A 20719-nucleotide genomic window follows, 5' to 3' on the forward strand; every position below is an offset into this window, starting at 1 on the left:
CTCAGAGCCAAGCTCTCTATCCTTGGAACATCCTTCTTCCTTCTCCTTTCCACCACTTGTCCATCATGGAAAGGAGTCAAGAGAATTGGCAAGTGTGATTGTATCGTTAGCACCTCAATAGTTACCAATGCCACTTTGAGGCGATTGTAGTTGGTGGACCCATGGCATGTGGTGTTAGCAAGGCGTGGAGATAGGGCTTTGATTTCTAGAATTACTGTGAAACAGCAAATAAGTTGCCCTCTTCCTTGTTCCAGCGCAGCCTAATGAATTTTATGCACTAGGAGCAGAAATTAGTGTCTTCCTCAATGATGCATTTTAGTTGTTCTTTCATGGGACAAATAATTAAATGTTTTTGTTATTAACAATTTATATAACTGGAAAAAGTGGTTATGTTTTCTATTTTCCAGCAATGATATGAAAATGAAAGGTTACATTAAAATCTTGATTTCAGCCAAGGATTGTTGCAAAATTGTCAGAAAAGGTGTATACTTCTCTCAATAATATGAATCTCCAGATGGTGAATTGTAATAGAACCACAGTTTTTGAGATGGCTAACTAGTCCAACCTCAAGATCAGAGAACTTCTATTACAGTCTAGTCTGTAGCCTTTATTTGAAGGTCTCCAGTGAATGGGAGCCTCCCCAGAGTGGCTCAGTGTCATTTTGGAGAGCTTTTCAGTGCTACAGTTTTCATGTATCTCACCTACGTTGACTTTGAAGCTGGGACCCAGTTCTCCTCTCATTACCTTCTGGGGCCCAGTAGAAGGCACCAGTGCACAACGTTGTAAAGATGTCTTGTAAAGAGAGGAGCTTTGGAATATCTAGAAAAAAGGAAAAGATAATGTGAGAAATCTTCTTGCCATAAAGACTTGCTGAGTTGGAAAGTTCCAGATGACTCCTTAAAAATAGTGGACGCCAAGTGAGGCAGCTGAGGTTTTAGTCCTTGCCCGGCCATGGACCAGCTGTCTGTGCTCATGTGGGGGAATCTCCCCTGCCTTTCCTCTCCTCATCTGCCAAGGCAAGGGGTGGACTCAGGTGTTTGACGCTTTACCGAGCACTCCATAATCAGGGCGATGTCATGCTTCATGGCTTCAGTGTTTACATGGCAATTCATAGCCAGTTTTTTCTTGCATATTTGTGCTTTTTTCAGACTGCTTTTTTCTTGAACAGGAATACCTTATCAAATTAGGCAATACCGAATGTCATCCGGAGCAGTTTTTGGAAAGAAGATCAACATTAGATAAACTATTGATCATCATCCAAAATGAAGATATTGCAAGTTTCATTCATAAGGTAGGTCTGTCAGGTCATGGTACTTTGGAAAGAATTACTAGGTTTGGTTGTTCGTACTTGTAAACGTTAGTCTGAAACACGTGCAGGTATTTGGGTTTGTCATTAGCAGTGTATTGTCTTTCCTCCTGAGGTTTCAAATGCCCTTTTCTCTTCTACTTTGCTATATTCTGCTCATCTTGTGTGTCACTTCCTCCCTGAGATCTTTGGTCAGTATGACATAGTTTAGTGCTTTTATTTTTCTGTCCGACCAGGTTGTAAACTGCTCAAAGGTTAGAATCAGTTTAAGAATTTTTTGAAATCCCTCCAGTGCAGCTTGATTACATGCACACACGCCTTGTTTGCCCACCTTTCTGTCAGTATGTGTGTTGATCTTTATAGATACTTGTATATCTATAGAGACAGAGATAGACATAGTCAGATTGGAAGTGTTTAACTTAAATGATGGTCAGACATTCCATACAAACTTCGTTCTTGTGTTAAAGTAAATTTTGTAAATTAAAAAAAAACTTCATTGTACGGCCCCTTCACACTTGGCATTTCACTAAGTAAATCACTTTTGTGCCAAACTTTCTTTTTATTTAAACAGGTGCCTGGTTTAGTGACTCTGAAGAGGCTTTCCTGTGTTAGTTTTGCTGGAGTGGATAGTTTAGATGATGTGAAAAACCATACCTACAATGAACTGTTTGTTTCTGGAGGCTTTATTGTGTCAGATGAATCTGTTCTAAATCCAGAAGCTGTCACAGTTGGTAAGAATTTTATTTTATTTCTTAAAATACTTCCCAGCCCAGCCATCTTCTTACTCAGTTTTAAGCTCTCCTTAGGTTTTTTTGCTTTTCAGCCTTTTCTTGTTCTCTAACGGTTGTCACGCCCAATTCCATTGACATAATTAATCATTCTCATTTTGGTACTTTTGATTTCAGCTCTTAACATTTATAGTTCACCCCATTTGAATGGTGGATAAGTTGCTAGTAACTGATTCCTAGCTTACCCAATGCATATTCCAGTAAACTCCAGAGGCATTGATCTGGGCATTTCCTGTACTGATGTGGCTTGTCGCTAGGTGGTACCATGGAGAGAAGACTGGACCTGGAGGTGGGAAGACCTGAATTCTCTTATAGCCTCAGACATTCAGTAGTTGTGTGGTCATGGGCTAGTCACTTATCCTCTGCCTCCATTTGTCGTCTGTAAAGTGGGAATAATATATGGCAGTTGCTAATTACTATTATTAGCTATTACAACTTCTTTATGACTTGGTAAAATGTCTATGAGACTTATGTCAAAAAAAAATCACCCTTTAACTACCTTGAATCTGAGACTCCATAAGTTTAGGCAGGTTGGTGTTCCTAGTGATGGATACAGTCTGTTATTGGGCTCATGCCTAGAACCTTTGATGAAAACCTGTTGGAACTTAGGTTCAACTTGTACAGCCTTTTGAGAGCCCAGCTCCTTGCATGCCACGTGCCAGGGCGCCACCCTTGTTTGCGAGGCTTCTCTGATAATCCACCTGTCCACAAGATTGTATCTTGTCACTCAGGTGCTTTCTGCAATACTTCCTATTCTTAATAATGTTACCTCCTGCATATTTTTATTTTCTTTTTTGAGCAATATGTAGCCTTTAAGAGGCAAACAATTTGTACTTTAGCACCCAGTGTCAGTGACATATATCACTGTGTTTACCCATATTTTAGGTGTTTGTTTGTAGGGAACCTTAAGCCATGAATTGTATTTGTTGCTGACTCTCTTCTTGGAGCTTGTATTCTTCGAGTTACTGTTCCTCTCCTCTGCCTTCTTCTTTCTGTTCTTCCTCCTCCCTTCTGTTTGGCTTGTCAGAGTTAAGTGACTGGTTCTGCCCCCCCCTCCTCTGGGGAGGAATATTATGATACAAGTTTCGATGGCTGCACATGCTGCTGGCAGCTGTAGGTAGACACTGTGAGAAGCTGACCTTTGTACCTCTATGGTTGAGGGCTTTTTTGGCTTATTACTAAAAACTATCAGTTCAACTTTGCAGGTTCCTTTCTTTCAGAATGACCAGAAGTGGCTAGTGTTTGGATGTTCTGCAAGGTTCAGGAGGCTCTGGTTAATGTCTTGGAGCCGTCTCCATATTCCTGAGGTGAGGGAGTCAATACCCACCATTTTCCTTCCCTTTTTACTGGCTCATGATGCCCCTTCTGAATGTGGAGACCTTGGTCTGAGGCCCCGCAGAAGCCCTGGCATCCCTTGGTCTGTGATGGCAGCCACCCTTCTCTATTTCCTCCCTGATTTGTAAGTTGATGAGTGCCAGTTGGGACAGGCAGAAAACAACATCAGAAGCACCGCATCAGCCTTCAGCCTTGCTTGGAAGTGAGATCTGCTGTTGTCAGTTTTGTTTTTTGTAGAAGCCTTCTTGGCTCCTGTTGTTGGCGCATGCCTGAGCAGCTCCATTCCCCACTAGACTCTGCATGGGGAGGAAGGCTCACTTGCCTCATGTGGGGGCAGCGAGAAAAGGGAAGTACCAACTATTTAGCAAAGGCATGGGGTCAGCTGTCTTACTGAGATCCCCCAGAGACTTGGTTTCTCCTTCCTGCTAATTTGCACATGCTTCTTAGCAGTCTTGATTTGTTTTCAAACCATGGTGGTGTTGGTCCCCTTCAGAGATGTTTTTTTTTTTACATGACCTATGCTTTCCAGCTTCCTTCCTCTTTGCATTTCCCAGGGAGCTGTTCCTTATAACCAACAAGGAGAAAGATGCCCTGTACCCTCAACAAAAGGAACGTCCAATTAAGAAAACCCGCTGTGAGCCATTGTGCGTGCATCTTCGCTCCCACAACCTCTGGCCCTCTCACTGAAGGCAGGGGCATTTTCATTTCAGGGGCCAAGTTTAGTCCTTTGAATGTCACAGCGTGTTGTGTTTGTTGTTCGGAGTCTGATAAATGACTCCAGGTCAGAGGCAGGAGGACCCAAGTTCGGATATGACTTCAGAGCCTCACGGACTGTGGACATACCTGCGGTGTGTCACTTAATTCCTCACCTGCACGGTGAGGATGTTGGCAGCACATTCCTAATAAGCGTTTTCCACAGTGTTTGGCCCATAGGAGGCGCTGTCTAAATGCTGCTCCTGCTGCTGCTTGACGTTCATTCATGTTTGTTGTTAGGGACTCTTTGTATTCATCATCTTCATTTTATTTTCTTAGGTCATGATGGTCCAAGAATGTTTCTTGTCCCTTGATTCCCCCTGGAGAGACACCTTGATTTCTAGTTCTTTGGTCCTTCAGACAGGCTGCTGGTTCCATTTCAGAGGCTGTAGGGCTTTTCTCTCTTGTGGTTGATTTCTTTGGGGTATGACCTCAGCAACACATATTTGAGTCAAAAGTTAGTGACATAAGTTTCTTGAAAGAATTTTTAATTCTAAATGGAAACACCCAAAAAAGCATTTCTATGCAAACAGCACGAGGTACCATCTTCCATCTGTGAAGAGGTGACCTGAACCACTATGTTTATGCCACATTTCATTTTCATTAAATTTTTTTTAAAATTGTGTTTTATTTTAAGTTCTCATTTCTCTCACCCCATTCCTCCCCCATCTTTCAAGAAATCTAGAAGAATAAAGCCCAGTATAAACTTGTATAGTCAAGCAGAACAAAATCACACATTGACCTTGTCCAAAAATAAGAATGATACGCCCCAATCTGAATTCTGCACTTGTTCCTTCTCCCTCTGGAGCTGGGTCGTATGTTTCATCCTGAATTCTCTGCAGTTGGGATCCATCGTTTTGCTGGTCAGATTTCTTAGCAGTCTTGATTGCTTTACAATATGGTTGTCTACATTGTTCTCCTGGTTCTTCTTAGGCTTCTCAGATTTCTTTGTTTTTTATAGCATTACAGTGTTCCATAAAATTCATGTACCATGACTTGTTCAGTATTCCCCAGTTAATGGGCATCTCCTAGTTTACAGCAGAAGACTTAGTGCAGATATTCTTGAATGTAGGCATCTTTTTCCTTCTTTGATCTCTCTTTGGATTGTAGACCTAATAGCAATATTGCTGGGTCAGAGGGTATGCACAGCCTACTAACTTTTTTGGCCTTGTTTCAAATTGTTTTCTAAAGTGATTGCATCATGCCGCTCTGTACCTGTTTTCCCACAGCCCCGCTAAGCTTGTGTCATTTTCCTTTAGTGTCCGTTTTGCCATTCTGATGGATGAGATAGTAAGTCTGTTACCTTGATTAGCATTTCTTTTAATTAGTGGTTTTTAGAGCATTTAAAAATATTTTAAAATAATTTTTTCCTTTTTTTTTTTTTTTTTTTAGCATGCCCAGATTTTCCCTAGTGTTTCTCCCCTCACCTTTCTAGAGACCCTTCCCATATTAAGAAAAACTTTTTTTAAAATTTAATTTTATTATTATTTTTTTAATGTTTTACAATCACTGCCATAAAATTAAGATTTTATCCCCCCCACACCTACTCCCCACTACCCCCCCTCCCTCCCCATGACAGCATACAATTCTGTATAGGTTCTACATATACTTTCCTATTGAGTACATTTTCACTATAGTCATGCTATGTAGTTGAACTAAAATAAATGGAAGAAATCATATAACAAATCAAAACATGATACACAAACCCACACACACACACACACACACACACACACACACACACGATCTGCTACATTCTGCGAATGACTTCCATATTTCTTCCTCTGAGTGTGGAAGGCATTTTGTCTTAGAAAACCATTGGGAATTTTTTTTTTTAAGTTCTTGAGTTATTATGAAGTTCCAAGTCTACCAGAAAAAACTCCTCGTACACTGTGGTCGTTGCTGTGCACAAAGTTCTCCTGGTTCTGCTCCTTTCACTCAGCATCAAGTCATGTAAGTCCTTCCAGGCCTCTCTGAAGTCTTCCTGTTAATCATTTCTTATGGCGCAATAGTACTCCATTACATTCATATACCATAATTTATTCAGCCATTCCCCAATTGATGGGCATCCCCTTGACTTCCAGTTCTTGGCCACCACAAGGAGAGCTGCTATAGATATTTTTGTACATGTGGGCCCTTTCCCATTTTTATGATCTCTAGAAATGATGTTGCTGGGTCAAAGGGCATGCACATTTTTGTAGCTTAACAAATACTTTTTAAAGAAGAAAAAAATATCAGCAAAATTGAGGAATACTCTGAAAAAAGCTGAAAATATATGAAATGTATCACTTTGTGGAGCTTTGCCCACTGCGATGGGGTGAGGGTGTCCTCTTGGAGCTTTCTTTGGCAGAAGTACAAGAAGGCTTATTTGTTATAATTTTGCAACATTCACTTTGGATGTTTTAGTGGCTATTCTTTCCATTTCCATTTTAATCTTTCTGTACCTTCTCCATGTTTCTCTGTTTTCATAGCAATCGGTCCCATGTTTTGGGACACTTTGCCTCTTGCTGGGCTGTTGTGAGGGTCTGTTGAGATAATTTTTGAAAAAAGTGTTTAGCTTAGTGCCTGGCACATAGTAGGTAGTTTATAATTGTTTATTCCCTCCCCCTTTCTATCACTGTGTCACCAGAGGTCCTGGAATAATCTATCCCTACATCTTTCATTGGAGCTTGGAGTCCTACCTGTGCTGTGCCCCCATAGTCCAGGCTTCATTCTGGGCCCCAGGGTGCCCTGGGTACAAATGTCTGACTGCTGGCTGGGCTGACAACATCGAACCTTCCTGGTCACTCTTTGCATCTGCTTAAGGATGCTCTGACCACAACATTTCAATGTCCAGGGCTTAGTTCATATTATTCATAGAATTAAGTGCTTCTTGATAGAACTATCCAGAGGGGAAAAAAATGAAAGCTTGCAAAAGACGTTGGAATACTTATTTTCTCTATAATTTGGCTAATAAACTGAATTATTTTTTCTAACAGAGAAGCTAAAACGTTTCTTGGCATTTCTTGAAGAACTAAATATTCCAGACGGCAAATGGCAATGGAAAATACATTGCAAAATTCAGAAAAAGCTCAAAGAGATGGGCAGGTAAGTATTTGAAAGCAAATGTAATATTTGACAATTGGCAATTGATTGCCATCCTTCAAGCTTTGCCTTTACTCTTGAAAAAAAGAAAAAAAGTTGAAGTAGGGGAGAGCGGAGGTTGTTTATTCCCTGGAAACACAGGCTTTTGGCCTTAAGAAAATAGCCCAAAGTTTGGAAGAAATGTGACACTGTGTGAATTTTTTTTTTGTTCATACTTAAGCTCTGATGAAGGCAAAATTGACTTTAATAGTTAAGTGAACAGTGTCCCAACTGGGACTCTTCCTTATCTTGGGGACAGCTGGAAGCAGAGCTGCTCATGAATTGGTCTAGAGCAGGGGTGGGGAACCTGCACCCTCTTGTGGCCTTTCTAAGTCCTTGAGTATGGCCTTTTGACTGAGTCCAAGTTTTATAGAACAAATCCTTTTAAGGGGATTTGTTCTGTGGAACCTGGTCCGTGTTCTTGTCTAGAACAGCACAGTAGCCTTGCCCAGGGTCACACAATCAGCTAGCATTTGTTGGTGTTAGGACCTGACCCTGAGCCCTTTGACCAACTATTCTGTGCTAACTCTGATACTGTATTAATAGAAGAAAGCCCTGGGAAATCAGCTTTGAGCTGGAAACATTCATTGCAGCAACAGTTTGGTTTCTGCATCCTTAGATTTGTAGAGCATTTTAAAAGTTTTAAAATGTGTTTATATTTATCCTCTTTCATTCAGCTCATGTTAAACACTTGCTATATTGCTGGGCTGGGGTTGTGTTGGGCAGAGAGAGAGGGAGAGACAAAAATACATAAATTTCTTGTCCTTTGAAAGCTTGGGAGTGGTGTTGTTAATCACTTATCCGCAATTAGCTAAACTGCAAAAAGCTGTTACTTTCCATGACCTTCAGTCATCTCTGACAATTCCTTCTCCCTACCTCCCCCTCCCCTTGCACCCAACCTCCCAGCAGTGCTCAGTCAGTTTCCACATATTCTGGTTTTACATGAGCCCCCTTTGTTCCTTCTCTGTATTCATGATGACCACTATGCCAGTTAAAGCCCCCTTCACCTCCTGCCTGCATTATTGCAGCAGCCTCTTAATTGAGCTCTGATTTTAGTATTTGATCTGCTCTCCATATACCTGCCAAAGTGGCATTCCAAGCACACAGGTCTGATCATGGTGTTCCAGTTAGTTGGTAAACATTAAGTGTCTGTTATATGCTGGGCACTCTGGGAAGTGCCAGGGACATAAAAAGAGGCAAAATAACATCTCTGTCCTTGAGGAGTTCACATTTGAATGGCTGAGACAACAAAGCAAACTCCTGTGTCAAACAAGTTCTATGATCTTTATAATTAGCAGAGGAAGGCACTTGAATGAAGAGGGGCTGGGCAAGGCTTCCCCTGCAAGTCTAGTGTGATTTTAGTTGGGACTTAAAGGAAGCTAGGGAGGGGAGGAGGGGAGAGCCTTGTAGGCCTGAGGGATTCCAGAGAGAATGCCTATAGCCCAAGAAGGGGAGTATTTTGTTCATGGAACACCTAGGAGGCTAATATCATTGGATCAAAGAGTAGGTGGGGGTCCTGAAGGGCTTTGAAGGTCAAACAGAAGCATTTTGTATTTTATCTTGGAGTTAATGGGGTGCTATTGGTCTTTATTGAGTAGGATATGATGACAAGGGCAGACCTGCGCTCTGGGAAAATCATTTTAGTGGTTGAATGCTTTGGAGTGGGGAGAGACTTGAGGCAGGCAGACTCCTCAGCAGCTGTTATAATAGTGTGGGTGTGAGATGATGAGGTTTGCACCTCAACTGTGGTAGTAGGGGTGGTGTCAGAGGAGAGAAGGGGTTATATTTGAGTGATGATGCAGAGGTGAGATCAATAGACCTTGGCACCATATTGGATATGGGAGTAAGTTATAGTGACCTGTACAGGATGACTTCTAGGTTGCAATCCCGAGGATGGCATTGCTTTCTACAGTAATAGGGAAGGTTGGAGGAGCGGGGAGGGTTTAGATGGAAAGATAATGAATTGTATTTTGGTTGTGTTGAGTTTAATGTCTATTGGACATCTAGTGTGAGATGTCTGAAAGGTACCTGGAGATGCCAGATTGGAGGTCAACAGAGATTGGGTCAGGAAAAGTAGATTGAGAATCATCAATAGAGATGATACTTAAATCCATGGAAGCTGATAAGATCACCCAGAGGACGAAGAGGGCCTAGGATAGAAAGAACCTTGAGGGACAACTATGGTTAGAGGGTGTGACTTGGAGAAAGATCCAGCAAAGAAAGGAGACCAAAATGGCAGCGTCAGAGAGGAGGGAGGAGAGAACCAGGGATGTAAAGAAAGCATAGAGTGAAAAGGAAGTGACCAAAGACTGCAGAGAAGTCAAGGAGAATAGATTGAGAAAAGACCATTGGATTTGGCTAGTAAGACCTCAGTCACTGTGGAGAGAGCAGTTTCATTGGGATGCTAAGTCAGAAGCCAGATTACAAGGGGCTAAGAAGAGAGTGAAAGGAAAGTGGAGGCACCTACTGAAGTGGCCTTTTTTAGGCATTTAACCACACAGGCAGAAGAGATCCAGGATGACGGTTACGAGGGAGACATGAGCATGTTCCTAGGCGGTAGGGATAGATTGAAGGTAAAGGAAACGGCAGGGATGATAGAAGGATTGTCACTTAAACAGGTAAAAGGGCTGCCCTTGGTCAGAAGGGAGGCAGCTCCATCTCCATCATGGGACGCAGGGATGAAGGAGGCACCTGACTGATGGGGGAGGTAAGGAAGAGGAGAAACGGAAGAACACACCACAAATGGGCACAGTGAAGCTTAAGAGAGTGGGTGAAGGGGAAGCTACAGGAAATTTGAGGAGGAATGAGGTTAGGAAAAGCAAGGTGACAAGGCAGGAATGGCAGGATTTGCCTCGCAGCAGTGAGAGCACAGTGGACACGCTGTATAACCGAACTTTGCAGTGGCGCTGGTCAGAATGCTTGGGTGATTTTCCCTACTTCTCTTCAGTAATGTGTGGGAGCTACGGCAGTGAGTGAATGATGGGAGTGATCGAAGTCTGAGGCTTGGCAACGCATGATGGGTAAAATGATGAGGGGGCTAGGGATTCAAGAGAAGAGGACAGTGTAGAGTCAGATTGGTTTGTCATCGAGTCAAGATGGGGAAAGGAGAGTGTGGCTACTGTTAGGGGATCCCTATGGTCTTGGAGAGAACTTAGGGTAGGTGTGTAAGGGAAGGCAGAGGGAGAGGTGGAAAACCAGTGGATTATGGTTGGAAAAGGGGATTTCAGAACTGTTGGGGGGAGGGCAAAATCCAGGGAATGCCCATCTCTGTGTGAGACTGAGGTGACTCCTTGGTACTCTGGCATGTCAGCCCCTTGATCCCCTGCCTGTTGCTTCCCTGTCCAGACTAATTCCACCCCTTCCCCTGCGTAATTTACTTTCCCTGCAAACTAAAAGCTGCTTTGTCAGCTGGGTCCACACTTGGACGTGCCAGTAGCTGTCTTTTCTGCCCTCCTTCCCCCTTGGCATCCTAGGGTCTCGGACTGCCTTTCAAGTTCAGTTCAGACAATTCACACCGAGGTTCTCCTTTCTGCTTCCTCTGGTTGTTAAGGAGAATGTCCTCTCACTCTTGGGATGACTCGGTAGCGCACGGCTCAGACGTTTGTTTCTGGGTCCGAGGAGGGGAAACTTTTCTCACTTTTAACTTCTCCTTTTGAAGTAGTTAAGAGTCAAATGATTCTCCTATGACAAGTGGGAACACGGTGACAAGAAGTCCTAATCATGAATGGAAGTTCATTACTGGGAGGTTCCGTTCCTAATGTTACGGCCCGGAGCATTCTTTTCCTCTCCCTCCCCTTCCCTTCCCCTCTCCATCTTCTCCTCTTTTGCTCTACTGTGCTACTCTCAACTCAAGATAAAATGTAGAAATATTTTTTAGCTCAAGATAAGATTTTTCTTGAAATGAATTGTTCTGATCTCTTTAAAATGTAAATTAAGAAATTTAAAGCTAAACATAAGCTTACTTTTTAGATTAATAAGAACATAAATGTAGGTAGTGATAGTAACATAGGATGTGAAATTGGTTTTGGTATTTATGCCATCTTGATTATTTGAGAAAATGTCATTTTAAATCGACCTGATGTAAATACTTTCATACGGAGTTTTAGAAAAGCAGATCTAGATATACAACTTTTAATTTTACAGATTGAATGCTAAAGCTCTAAATGTGTTGACGCTTTTGAATGTCTATCAAAAAAAACATTTGGTTGAAATTCTGTCATACCACAACTGTGATTCTCAAACTCGAAATGCTCCTGAATTGGATTGTCTTATCAGACTTCAGGCTCAGAATATACAGCAGCGACATGTTGTCTTTTTAACAGGTAAAAAGAAAGCTTTTCAGCTCTTGTACGGTTCTGGAAATCTGGAGGATGAGGGTGTGCTTGTGCTGTCGCTCAGACGCAAACCACTGAATTGTCTTTATTTCTCTAAAAATCTGTTTAGAAAAGAATGTCAGAATGCTTTCCAGTTACACAGATAATGGAATAGTGGTTGCCACGGCCGAAGATTTCATGCAAAACTTTCAAAGTCTCGTGGGCTATCACAGTTCAGTAACAGAAGAAAAGCTGCATCCCGGGGCTGATCAAAGTCTGGAGAGACAATCAGGTAATTTTTCAGTGAGCTCCACATTATTTAAGGGAGATCGAAAGTGCAATGACTTCACTTGTTTTACTTAAGATGCTAAAGTGGGTATTTGGAGACATGTTTGAGGAGTTTCAAGTAGTTCATCACCTCGAGTTTAACACCAAAGTTTATGCAGCTGAGTGGTGACAGTGAAGAGACATTCCAGTTTGGTGATGGAGCCCCGTAGTAAAAGTCAGATCAGAGGGCTCTAAGGAGGAGAGGAAGAGAGCTTAGTCTGTCTGCGTGGTGGGCTGCTTCTTTGACTTTATGTAAAGTAGGAGGCTGGAAATTTATATTTAACTCTGGGATTCTAGACCTTTTTCTTAAAACTTCTACATGGAAAACTTCAGTGTAGTTGGCTTATCTCTAGTACTTTAGCCAAGGTCTATGGTAAACCAGAAAGATTGTTTTTTTCTTGGAAAGGAATGCAGTTTAGTAAAACTGGTGGTAGCTTGGCTAAATTAGACAGTAATCAAGTGATCTTAGATGTCAAATTTTATTCTGTAATTGTCTTGTCAAATACTGAACTACCGTATAACTTTAGATGCTGTTTTGACATTAACCCCTTTGGAGCTGGGAGTTGGGATTTCCCAACATTAAACGTGAACACATTTCGCAGAAGCTTTTAGCACCGGAATATCTGGACATTCACACCTAAAGGTTGTGTGAGTGTTGGTGAGTAAGTGAACTTGTGGCGGAAGACCAAGCTCTAAGGGATTTTGGACTTGCAGCTCTGAAGCATTGTATTGTGTAAGTAGTGTGTAATTTTAAAAACAAATTATGTATTTCAATAGAGTAGGACTTTGTTTTTTTTCTCTAAATGTAGCTCTTTTAGAAAGTGATGAAAAGGATGAAGAGGATATGTCTCTGGATTCAGGGGATGAAACTTCACAAATTGAAGTGTGCAGCAGTTCTCATTCAGAAATATTGGAAATAGAGACCAAAGGATCACGTGGGACAGATCAAAAAGAAATCTCGCAAACTCAGTTGCAGCCGTCTGACAGGCAGAGAAGTTTGTTAGAAAATAAGACTTGTGAACTTGGTGCAGAAGAGGGGCAGCCCATGGCAGCTGTGGCGGCAGGCTCAGACGGGGAGATGAACAAGACTGTGGAATTGGCTTCCTTTGACGACTTTCAGGTTTATCACAGTAGGCAGTTGAGCATGTCCCATCAGTTCAGTCATTTTAACGTTCTCACTCATCAGACTTTTTTGGGAACACCATATACGCTTTCAACTAATCAGACTCAAGAAGGTGGAAATTATTTTCTGTCTGCATATGGTCAAGGCTTGGAAAAAGATAAGTCTTCATCTTCAGTTAGTTGGGATGTAAATGATTCTTCTAGGCCATATTCAAAACAGAAATAAATACAATAACTTTTTTTATAGGTGGTTGTGGACTTTTTCCGCTTCTTAAAGTGAATTAACAATTTATATTTTATTCTTTGAACAAAATGTTTGTCCTTTCTCAAATGTTTTCTTGTCTTATTTAAATCATGATGGCCTGTAACAGTTGAAGCATCTGCAAATTGAAAATAAATATGCACATATATATATTTTTAACACGTATTGTACTTGAGTTATCTCGTGTGTGGACACTTAAGTTTGTATGTTTGTATTTGATCCGTATTTGGGCTTCTGACTGAAGCCCCTCAATGTAAAGTTGAAGGGGTGTTGGCTTTCCTCTTTTCCAATGTAACGTCAGACTGTACAGACCACTTTTTGCTAAATGACTATTAGTTATTGTATTTATTTTGGTTCTGATTTTTGTACAGCATTTTTACATAGAGATGTTAAGCCCAGAGTAGCTGACACGTGTTAGGTGAAATGCTACAATTGGAGACCTCCTAACGCTGCAGACTCACTTAAAAGTGTTTTGTCTTTAGCTTTTGTTTAAAAGTCCAGAAGTCTCAGAACAACGTAAAAGAGTATTTGGAATTCCTCTAGTTGTGTTATGGAGTGTTTGCTTTTCAGGACAGTTTTGTACAAAGTGCTATAGTTGTTAGGAAGGTGAATTTTCTTTAGTGCAGTATAGTATAAATAGTAAAAATTTCACCTTCCACTGGCCCTTGCCTTTCAGACGTTCCTATTTTGAAAAATAAAACTTGAATTTGAATTCGTTATAATTACTCCTTTTAAATGGAACTATGGATTTATATCTTTTGTATTAGTAGAGATCATCGTACATGGCAACCATTAACTTTAGACATAGTACCCTAATGTTCTGTTCCTCCAACGTTAAAGATTTTAAAGGTTTTTTATAGTATTAGTATTGTCTAGGTCAGAGAGACAGGAATCAGTTGTTAAATTTTCAAACTGAGGTTTTATTGATGCGAATCATCTCTTTTAATAAAAAATTCCCCATTTCTGGAAAATGATTTTCCTGCAATTGGCTAAGTTGGCCCACAGATGACAAAGCCAGACCAGGCCTTGTGTTTTTAGATGCTCTTGGGCATCTAGAGCAGTCTCTAACGTGAGGGACCAGAGCAGGTTATGTATTCTGCCAGGTTTTAAAAGAAGCTTCTGTTTGCTTTTTGGTCATTTCCTTCCTCGAGTCCATAATTATGGCTAAAAATACAGGCTGTAATTCTTTAAACTACAAATGAATCTGTGAATATTGTGAACGTAGATTGGGCTGTTTCAGTAATTAAACAGATCATAATTAGTGTTGCAGTCATGTAGCACCCCCAGCTTCAGGACCAGTACCATCACCTTCATGTGAGCATTAAACTTCATATGTAAAATGCATGGCTTACATAGAAAGTGTTGTGAAGTTATTTTGTAATACCACAAAAACTTGAGACCATATTAAGGTAAGTGTAAATACAATCTATCTTTTGTAAAACTTGTTTATAACTGGTTGAACTGGAGCCTAAAAATAACAAGGTCTAAATGCTGAATTTTTTACAAAAACATTTACCATTTTATTCTTTGAAAAATATATTTACATTCTACAAAGTTTTTAATAGATCATTTTTCAATAAAGTAACCTGAACAATTTCAAGTATAGACACATGGCTGCTGAATCAATACATTACTTTATAATTTAATGAATGTAATGCTGTTAAGCCAGTAATGAGAGCTATAATCCAACGTAAACAGCTTGGCTTGATGCATTCTCACTTCTGTACATTAGAATGGAGAATCAAAGTCCTCTTGATTCGAAGCTAAGGGAATGAGATGAGTTTCCAACTCTTTCTGCTTCTGGAGAAGGCCCTGAAATCAAGTTGGCCTATTAGTTCATGCATCACAAATCACTTCTGAACTTTTAACTCTTGAGATTTTACCTTAAACACTACTATTACATGGGTCTGTAGCTCTGGAGCTGTTCTTAATAAAAACCAACCATTCTCACAAATTTTTCGTTTGGACAGCACTTGTAAGCTGTCTCTTTTTCTAGAGTGGGGTGATTTGGATGTGCTGTGGACTTGCTTTCAGACATGGCCTGGCCTGTCTTGGTCATCAGACCTCACAATTTTATTTCTTCTTGAAAAGGGTACACCTCACTTGGTGAGTTGGGGGGAGTGGTTTTACAATGAAAAGGAACTCTACCTTTTTGGTGCTTAAAGGTTCCAGATGTGGGCTCTCCCCAAAAGCTCCACACGTTCAATAAATAAATTTTGTCACATCACATAAAATCTTCCATTCTATAAAGGCAAACTCTGAGAAACCATTACTACTTGTAAACTTGTTTAAGGAAACCGCTCATTTCTAAGTAGTTTCTGGAGTAACTTTATTTTGAAGTGATGATACAAATAACAAAAGCCAGCATGGGGCTGAAGGAACCAGACCATGAAAATGGAGAACTCTCTCTGCACACTTCATTACTGATTCACATGCAGCCTGAGATAGAGATCATTTTTTAAAAACTTTAAAAATAACCCTAAGTTTTACTCGAGAATTTCCATGAAGATCAATCCAATCCAGTCTGAACAAAGGTGAGTCCAGCTGTAACTCTCAAGTGGTTTCTCAGTCTCTGACTTTAGGGGAGGGTGGCCAAGACAGGAGAGAATGCTCAGGGTAGAGGCTGATCACCCCATGTTGTGGATATGATACAATACTCTGAAACTTGGTCAGTGGTCAGCTAGAGGAGACAGACAGGGGAGTTGGGATGCTCATCATTTCTTATTGGCTGGGAAGGTGACTGAATAGTTAAAACCTGGGTTTGGGCAAAAATAGAACTGTTGGGAAAATGCAAACTGTTAGAATAGGCAGAGCATACTGTTGTCTGAGTGCTTTGTGCTTCTTGAGAGCTAATGATGCTTAATAATGTTACGCTTCTCTTACCAGCTTACATTCATCATTTTAGGCTTGTGTATAATTGTTTCTTACAAATTATTTCAACTTTCTAAGAAATGTAATTTTTTCATTTAATAAATCATGTTTGAATTAATGTTTTAGCTGACTTGATTCTGTTTTTGAGTTTTGAATATTAAAATACTAAATTTAACAGCAGTTTTTCTGGAGTTAATTGTGGATTTCTACACAAGTTGCTAAAATGGGCCAAACCTGGTACTGTTACTAGTCTAAATATTAAAAATTCATTCAACAGGTAACATTAGTTAATAAGGTATTGGCATGTAGGTTTTGGAACCGATATAAGCTGTGCAGAATGCTGTACATTTGTACCTGTCGCAGATCTGACAGTCCCTTGAGGATTGCCTGCTGCCTGTCTCTGTTTTTCACCAAGTTGGGATTGAGAAGTGGATCTCTCACACTGTCGGAGCCAATTAGCTGCTCTCGGTAGTCAGAATCTAAAGTTACACAGAAATTTCACATGTATTCTAATTAGTTTTCATTTTTGCTTGTGTGTCCCCATCCTGTTCCCCCACCCCGGGGAAGGAAACAGAAAGGACAAACACTTCAGAGAGTCCCTAGGATGTGTCATACCCCATGCTGGGAAGGAGGTACCACCCTACCCTCTTTTTACAATTGGGAAACCTGAGGCAAACAGGTTAAGGGACTTGCCCCAGGGTCACCAAACTACTAGTGTCTGAAGCTGCATTTGAACTCAGGCCCCAGCTAGCTAGTATAAAAAGGCGTGAAGTGATGGGGTGGTGGTGGCTGACATTGAAAACATAGTGTGCAGCGGAAGAGATACGAACGCCCAAAGGGATAATCTTGTTTGCTGCAACCTTCAAGGTTTCAGATGGATATTCCCGAAAAATTCTTACCATTTAAATAGGGATTCTGTGGATCATAGGCTGCAGGTCTCGATGATGGCCCATCTGGATCCAGACAGTAGATTTCGTTGGTTCGGACATAGGGGATGAAATGAGGTTCTGGGGGATGTACTGTGCTGGTCTGTTTTAGCTGTGTTTGTTGTAATCGATTCTTTACTGCTGGAACAGGAGGTGATTCAGACCTGTTTTTAGAAAAGGAATGAACTAGCTGCACATTTCAAGTTTAAGGATTTCAGTCCACAAAATGTACAATATAAACCTGACCTAAATTTATCTTACATAAATTTATATCTTATCTAAATTCTTTTCAAAGAAAACACTTATTCATCCATGCTGAAACAAAAAGAAAGTAGGACTTTCTTCCTTACAGTTGGTGTTATTTCCATAAGGTTCTTTCCTTGTCCTGTTTATTTCTTAATTCCTTTCCCTTGACAATTTCCGTTTTCCCAGTATCAGATTTCACCTCTACCAACCAATTTACATTGGTAGGTTTACAGATTTTAAGACGTGATCTCTTCACCTCTCAAGTGGTGGCTCTACACTTAACAGCATCCCAAACAAAGCCTGTCCTTTTTTTCTGACTGATCGTCCATTCTCACCTTGTCCTTTTCCTACTGCTGCCATGGTAGTACAGGTTCTCCTCGCCATCCAGCTGGACCACCTCAGTGACCTTGTGATGACCTACACTTTTCCCCATTTCAATCCATTCTAAATACTTGGGCTGGACCAAATCTTCTCTATCCACAGACTTGGTCATGTCCTTCCTGAGAAGTTAAGTCTCCAAAGATTTTTGAGCAGAGAAACCTTCTTGGCTCAGGGACATCAATGTGAATTCTCCTTGTCTTTGCCTCCCCGTGCCCATGCCTATATTTTAAAACTAAATTCATACACTTATGAATTCCTCCCTGTCCATAACCCAGTCAGAGTTCCCCACTAGACTGTATGTCTGTATCAACATTTAACATCTCCTCTGATACCAGGCAAGTCTTTGGTGCAAAACAGGCACTTCAAACCAAAGTCAACTGGTTCGTATTAATAGCTTCCTTTTATAGAGTACTTTTAAGGTTTGAACCCCACTGTCGTTGTGATCTGGGTATTTTAAGGTTCCATTAAGTAAAGTAGGGTAGTGACTTCACAGGTATGAACTTGCCTCATACGTTCTAGCTTAACAGGACTACTTGGTGGGCATGTGTGAAGCTCAAAGAGGGAGAACATTGTGAGGAAGTTTTCTCTTTGCACCAAAACGAAAGTTGCTTCTTGACAACACCACATAACCACCACTTGGAGTTCTGGCCAGTTGAACATCCCCAGCTAACCTGTGGCATTCGGCCATCTTGGCCACCTTCCTTTTGATTCATCCCAGATTATTAGTGCTCTTCCTAAAACGTGCCACAGACTGAGCTCAACACTTCAGATGGGTCTGTCTGGGGCACAGTGTCACGCTGTTATCTCCCTAGTTGTCTTGGCCATTTTCTCAGCGCAGGCTAGGATGGCCAGAACGGTCCGTGAACTCACAGAGAGCCAGTCACTGCCAGATGGAGAGCTGCTACTTGGAAGAATGACTTGAGACACTTTTAATCCTTGCCAGCCATTCCTATTAAATTTAGCCTAACGTATTCTACAATAATCTCTGGTTCCTCGTTTTGTCAGTAAAGCGCATTTAGGGGATGGCTAATAAGGCCCAAGACATTGAGAACGAGGGCAGGAGGACCACTGCTCCTCTCTGGAATACATTCCTTTCATGAATTCCCCAATCAATGAGGATAGAGATGAGTTTGACTCTAACGTGGCTTCCATTCACCTGTGCCTACTGACATCCCTTTCCAATGAGCCTTCCCTGAGGAGCTCAGCTCTAGGTCTCCACTTAGTCTCCTTTGCTGTCTGTTCTCTGAAAGGAGGGACCATGTAGCTTTTCATCTTCATGTCTGCATGACCTTTTGCTTACTGAATTCATTTCCTCATTAATAAACCATGGGCTGAGCTTGGTAACTTCAAAAGTTATCTTTCAGTTCTAAGACTTTAAAAATAGTAGCCTGACTCTCCTTTCAAATGGACAAGCTTTTCCATGTCACACCCACTGGAGGTACCAGAAGCCTTCTTTGGACCTTCAAGACCTTTAACAATTGGTCAATACCTTTCTTTGCTGGAGTTGATTTTTTTCAATTCTTCTTCCTGGAATTAAAAAAAGAGGCAAACAAACCCAGAAGGTTATTACAACAACCTGGCAGTCATGGCTAAATAGTATTTTTTTCAGAGGAAGGGAATAATTTAGGCAAAACCAGGGCTGCTTAAACTATTTTCCACTTGCAACCCCTTCAGGGCTTATCAAATTGTAGGCTGAGACACCAGGGGTCGAGACCCAGTTTAAGAAGTGCTGGGCTAATCAGAATGTGCTCACTGACTTACATGAACAAAAAGCCAACATTTTGATGTACTTTCTGTGAAAAACATCTAACATTTTAAAACTGGTATCTGAGGACAGAACAGATTCAGGCAGGCCAATTATCTCATAACACTATTTTGATGGAATAAAGTCATTTTAGGGAGTGAGCTTGCAGAACTAGACTCGTGGCGCTGCTGCCCTTGCTGAGGAGTTACCTTGTGGCTGCAGGGCCCCTTGGCTCTGGAATCAGTCTCCTCATGGGGGGAATAGGTGTTTTCTGGAGAGACGTCTCTGGACACTGAGTGGCGGCCAGGAGTGTTTCTTTCCAGCAGCTGAAGCAGTTCCATCTGTCTCCTTACCTTTTTCTCCTCCCTCTGCCTCTGCAGGTGTTTAGGGTACCTTTCAGAGGCAGGGACGTACCTTTTGGCCGGCTTGTTTATATTCCAGTCAGGTCTCTTTGGACATTTTCCTTTGTATTTTGTTTGTTTCTCAGTTCTTGCAAATTGGTCATACAGGTCGTTATGACGACTGTTTTCCTTCTCTAGGAAAGCTTTCTTGTCCTCAGGCAGTGCCTCTTTCTTACTTTTCTTGCTGTTAAATTGTCCGTCCAATTCTACTGAAAACTCAGGAGAGAGGTTTGTGAACAAGCCCTCAGTCATGGGTTGAGCATATGTTTCTGCACTGGTGGCTCTTCCTATGTGCAAATCATCTATATCAAAAAGAGATTGGGGGTTATTTCTTTTGCGGTCTGCCACCAACCCTCCCTTACCCTCTCCAGGCCCAATTCTTTTAAGTTTTGCTTTTCTCTGGTTCAAGATGGAGCACAGAGAGCAAGATGAACCATCCCATTAGATGTAGGAAGTCCTCACAAAGTAGGGGCCACCCGAATGCCAGGGAAGTAGCAAGTCACTTCTACTTGGGGGTTAATTTCAAGTAAGGAATGTTTTGTCTTGTTTTGTTTAAATCTAGTTTAACATAAGAAGGGGGAAAATGGGAAAATGTCTTTCAATTTTGACAGTAAAGATGTGGGAAGGAAGCATAGGGGCAGATCCAGAGTGGGTCCTTCCCGACTCATGGAGAATGGACAGAGATACTGAGACTCCACAGGGAGAGAAGGTCTTTTAAACATCCCGTCTGCTAGACTGTAAATCCCATCCAACTTGGTTCCTTCTTAATACTGGGCATGTGATTTAATAAATATTGAATTGAGCAGGACTGGCTGTTTAAA

The 20719-nt window shown here is 41.2% G+C and overlaps 2 protein-coding genes across 17 annotated transcripts in view; one reads left to right on the forward strand and one right to left on the reverse strand.

Moving 5' to 3' along the window:
• Positions 1 to 20719, forward strand: part of TASOR (transcription activation suppressor) — a 101713-nt gene that overhangs the window by 66657 nt on the left and 14337 nt on the right. For 5 of the 11 annotated variants that reach the window (XM_072599011.1, XM_072599009.1, XM_072599008.1 and 2 more), the window contains 6 exons: positions 1169 to 1291; positions 1878 to 2037; positions 7161 to 7269; positions 11449 to 11627; positions 11749 to 11910; positions 12755 to 13488. In XM_072599011.1, the coding sequence (XP_072455112.1) occupies positions 1169 to 1291; positions 1878 to 2037; positions 7161 to 7269; positions 11449 to 11627; positions 11749 to 11910; positions 12755 to 13293 (1272 nt within the window). In that variant the 3' untranslated portion in view covers positions 13294 to 13488. The other 6 variants (XM_072599014.1, XM_072599017.1, XM_072599016.1 and 3 more) reach the window with 3 other exon arrangements.
• CCDC66 (coiled-coil domain containing 66) overlaps positions 14758 to 20719 on the reverse strand; it is a 43967-nt gene continuing 38005 nt past the window's right edge. For all 6 annotated transcript variants that reach the window (XM_072599022.1, XM_072599020.1, XM_072599023.1 and 3 more), the window contains 5 exons: positions 19707 to 20200; positions 19243 to 19280; positions 17100 to 17290; positions 16555 to 16679; positions 14758 to 15141 (listed from right to left, as the gene is read on the reverse strand). In XM_072599022.1, coding sequence (XP_072455123.1) covers positions 15058 to 15141; positions 16555 to 16679; positions 17100 to 17290; positions 19243 to 19280; positions 19707 to 20200 — 932 coding nt within the window. In that variant the 3' untranslated portion in view covers positions 14758 to 15057. The remainder of the gene's footprint in view (positions 15142 to 16554; positions 16680 to 17099; positions 17291 to 19242; positions 19281 to 19706; positions 20201 to 20719) is intronic.

This window comes from Notamacropus eugenii, chromosome 3 (genome assembly GCF_028372415.1).
Source record: "Notamacropus eugenii isolate mMacEug1 chromosome 3, mMacEug1.pri_v2, whole genome shotgun sequence".
NCBI classification, from domain to species: domain Eukaryota; kingdom Metazoa; phylum Chordata; class Mammalia; order Diprotodontia; family Macropodidae; genus Notamacropus; species Notamacropus eugenii.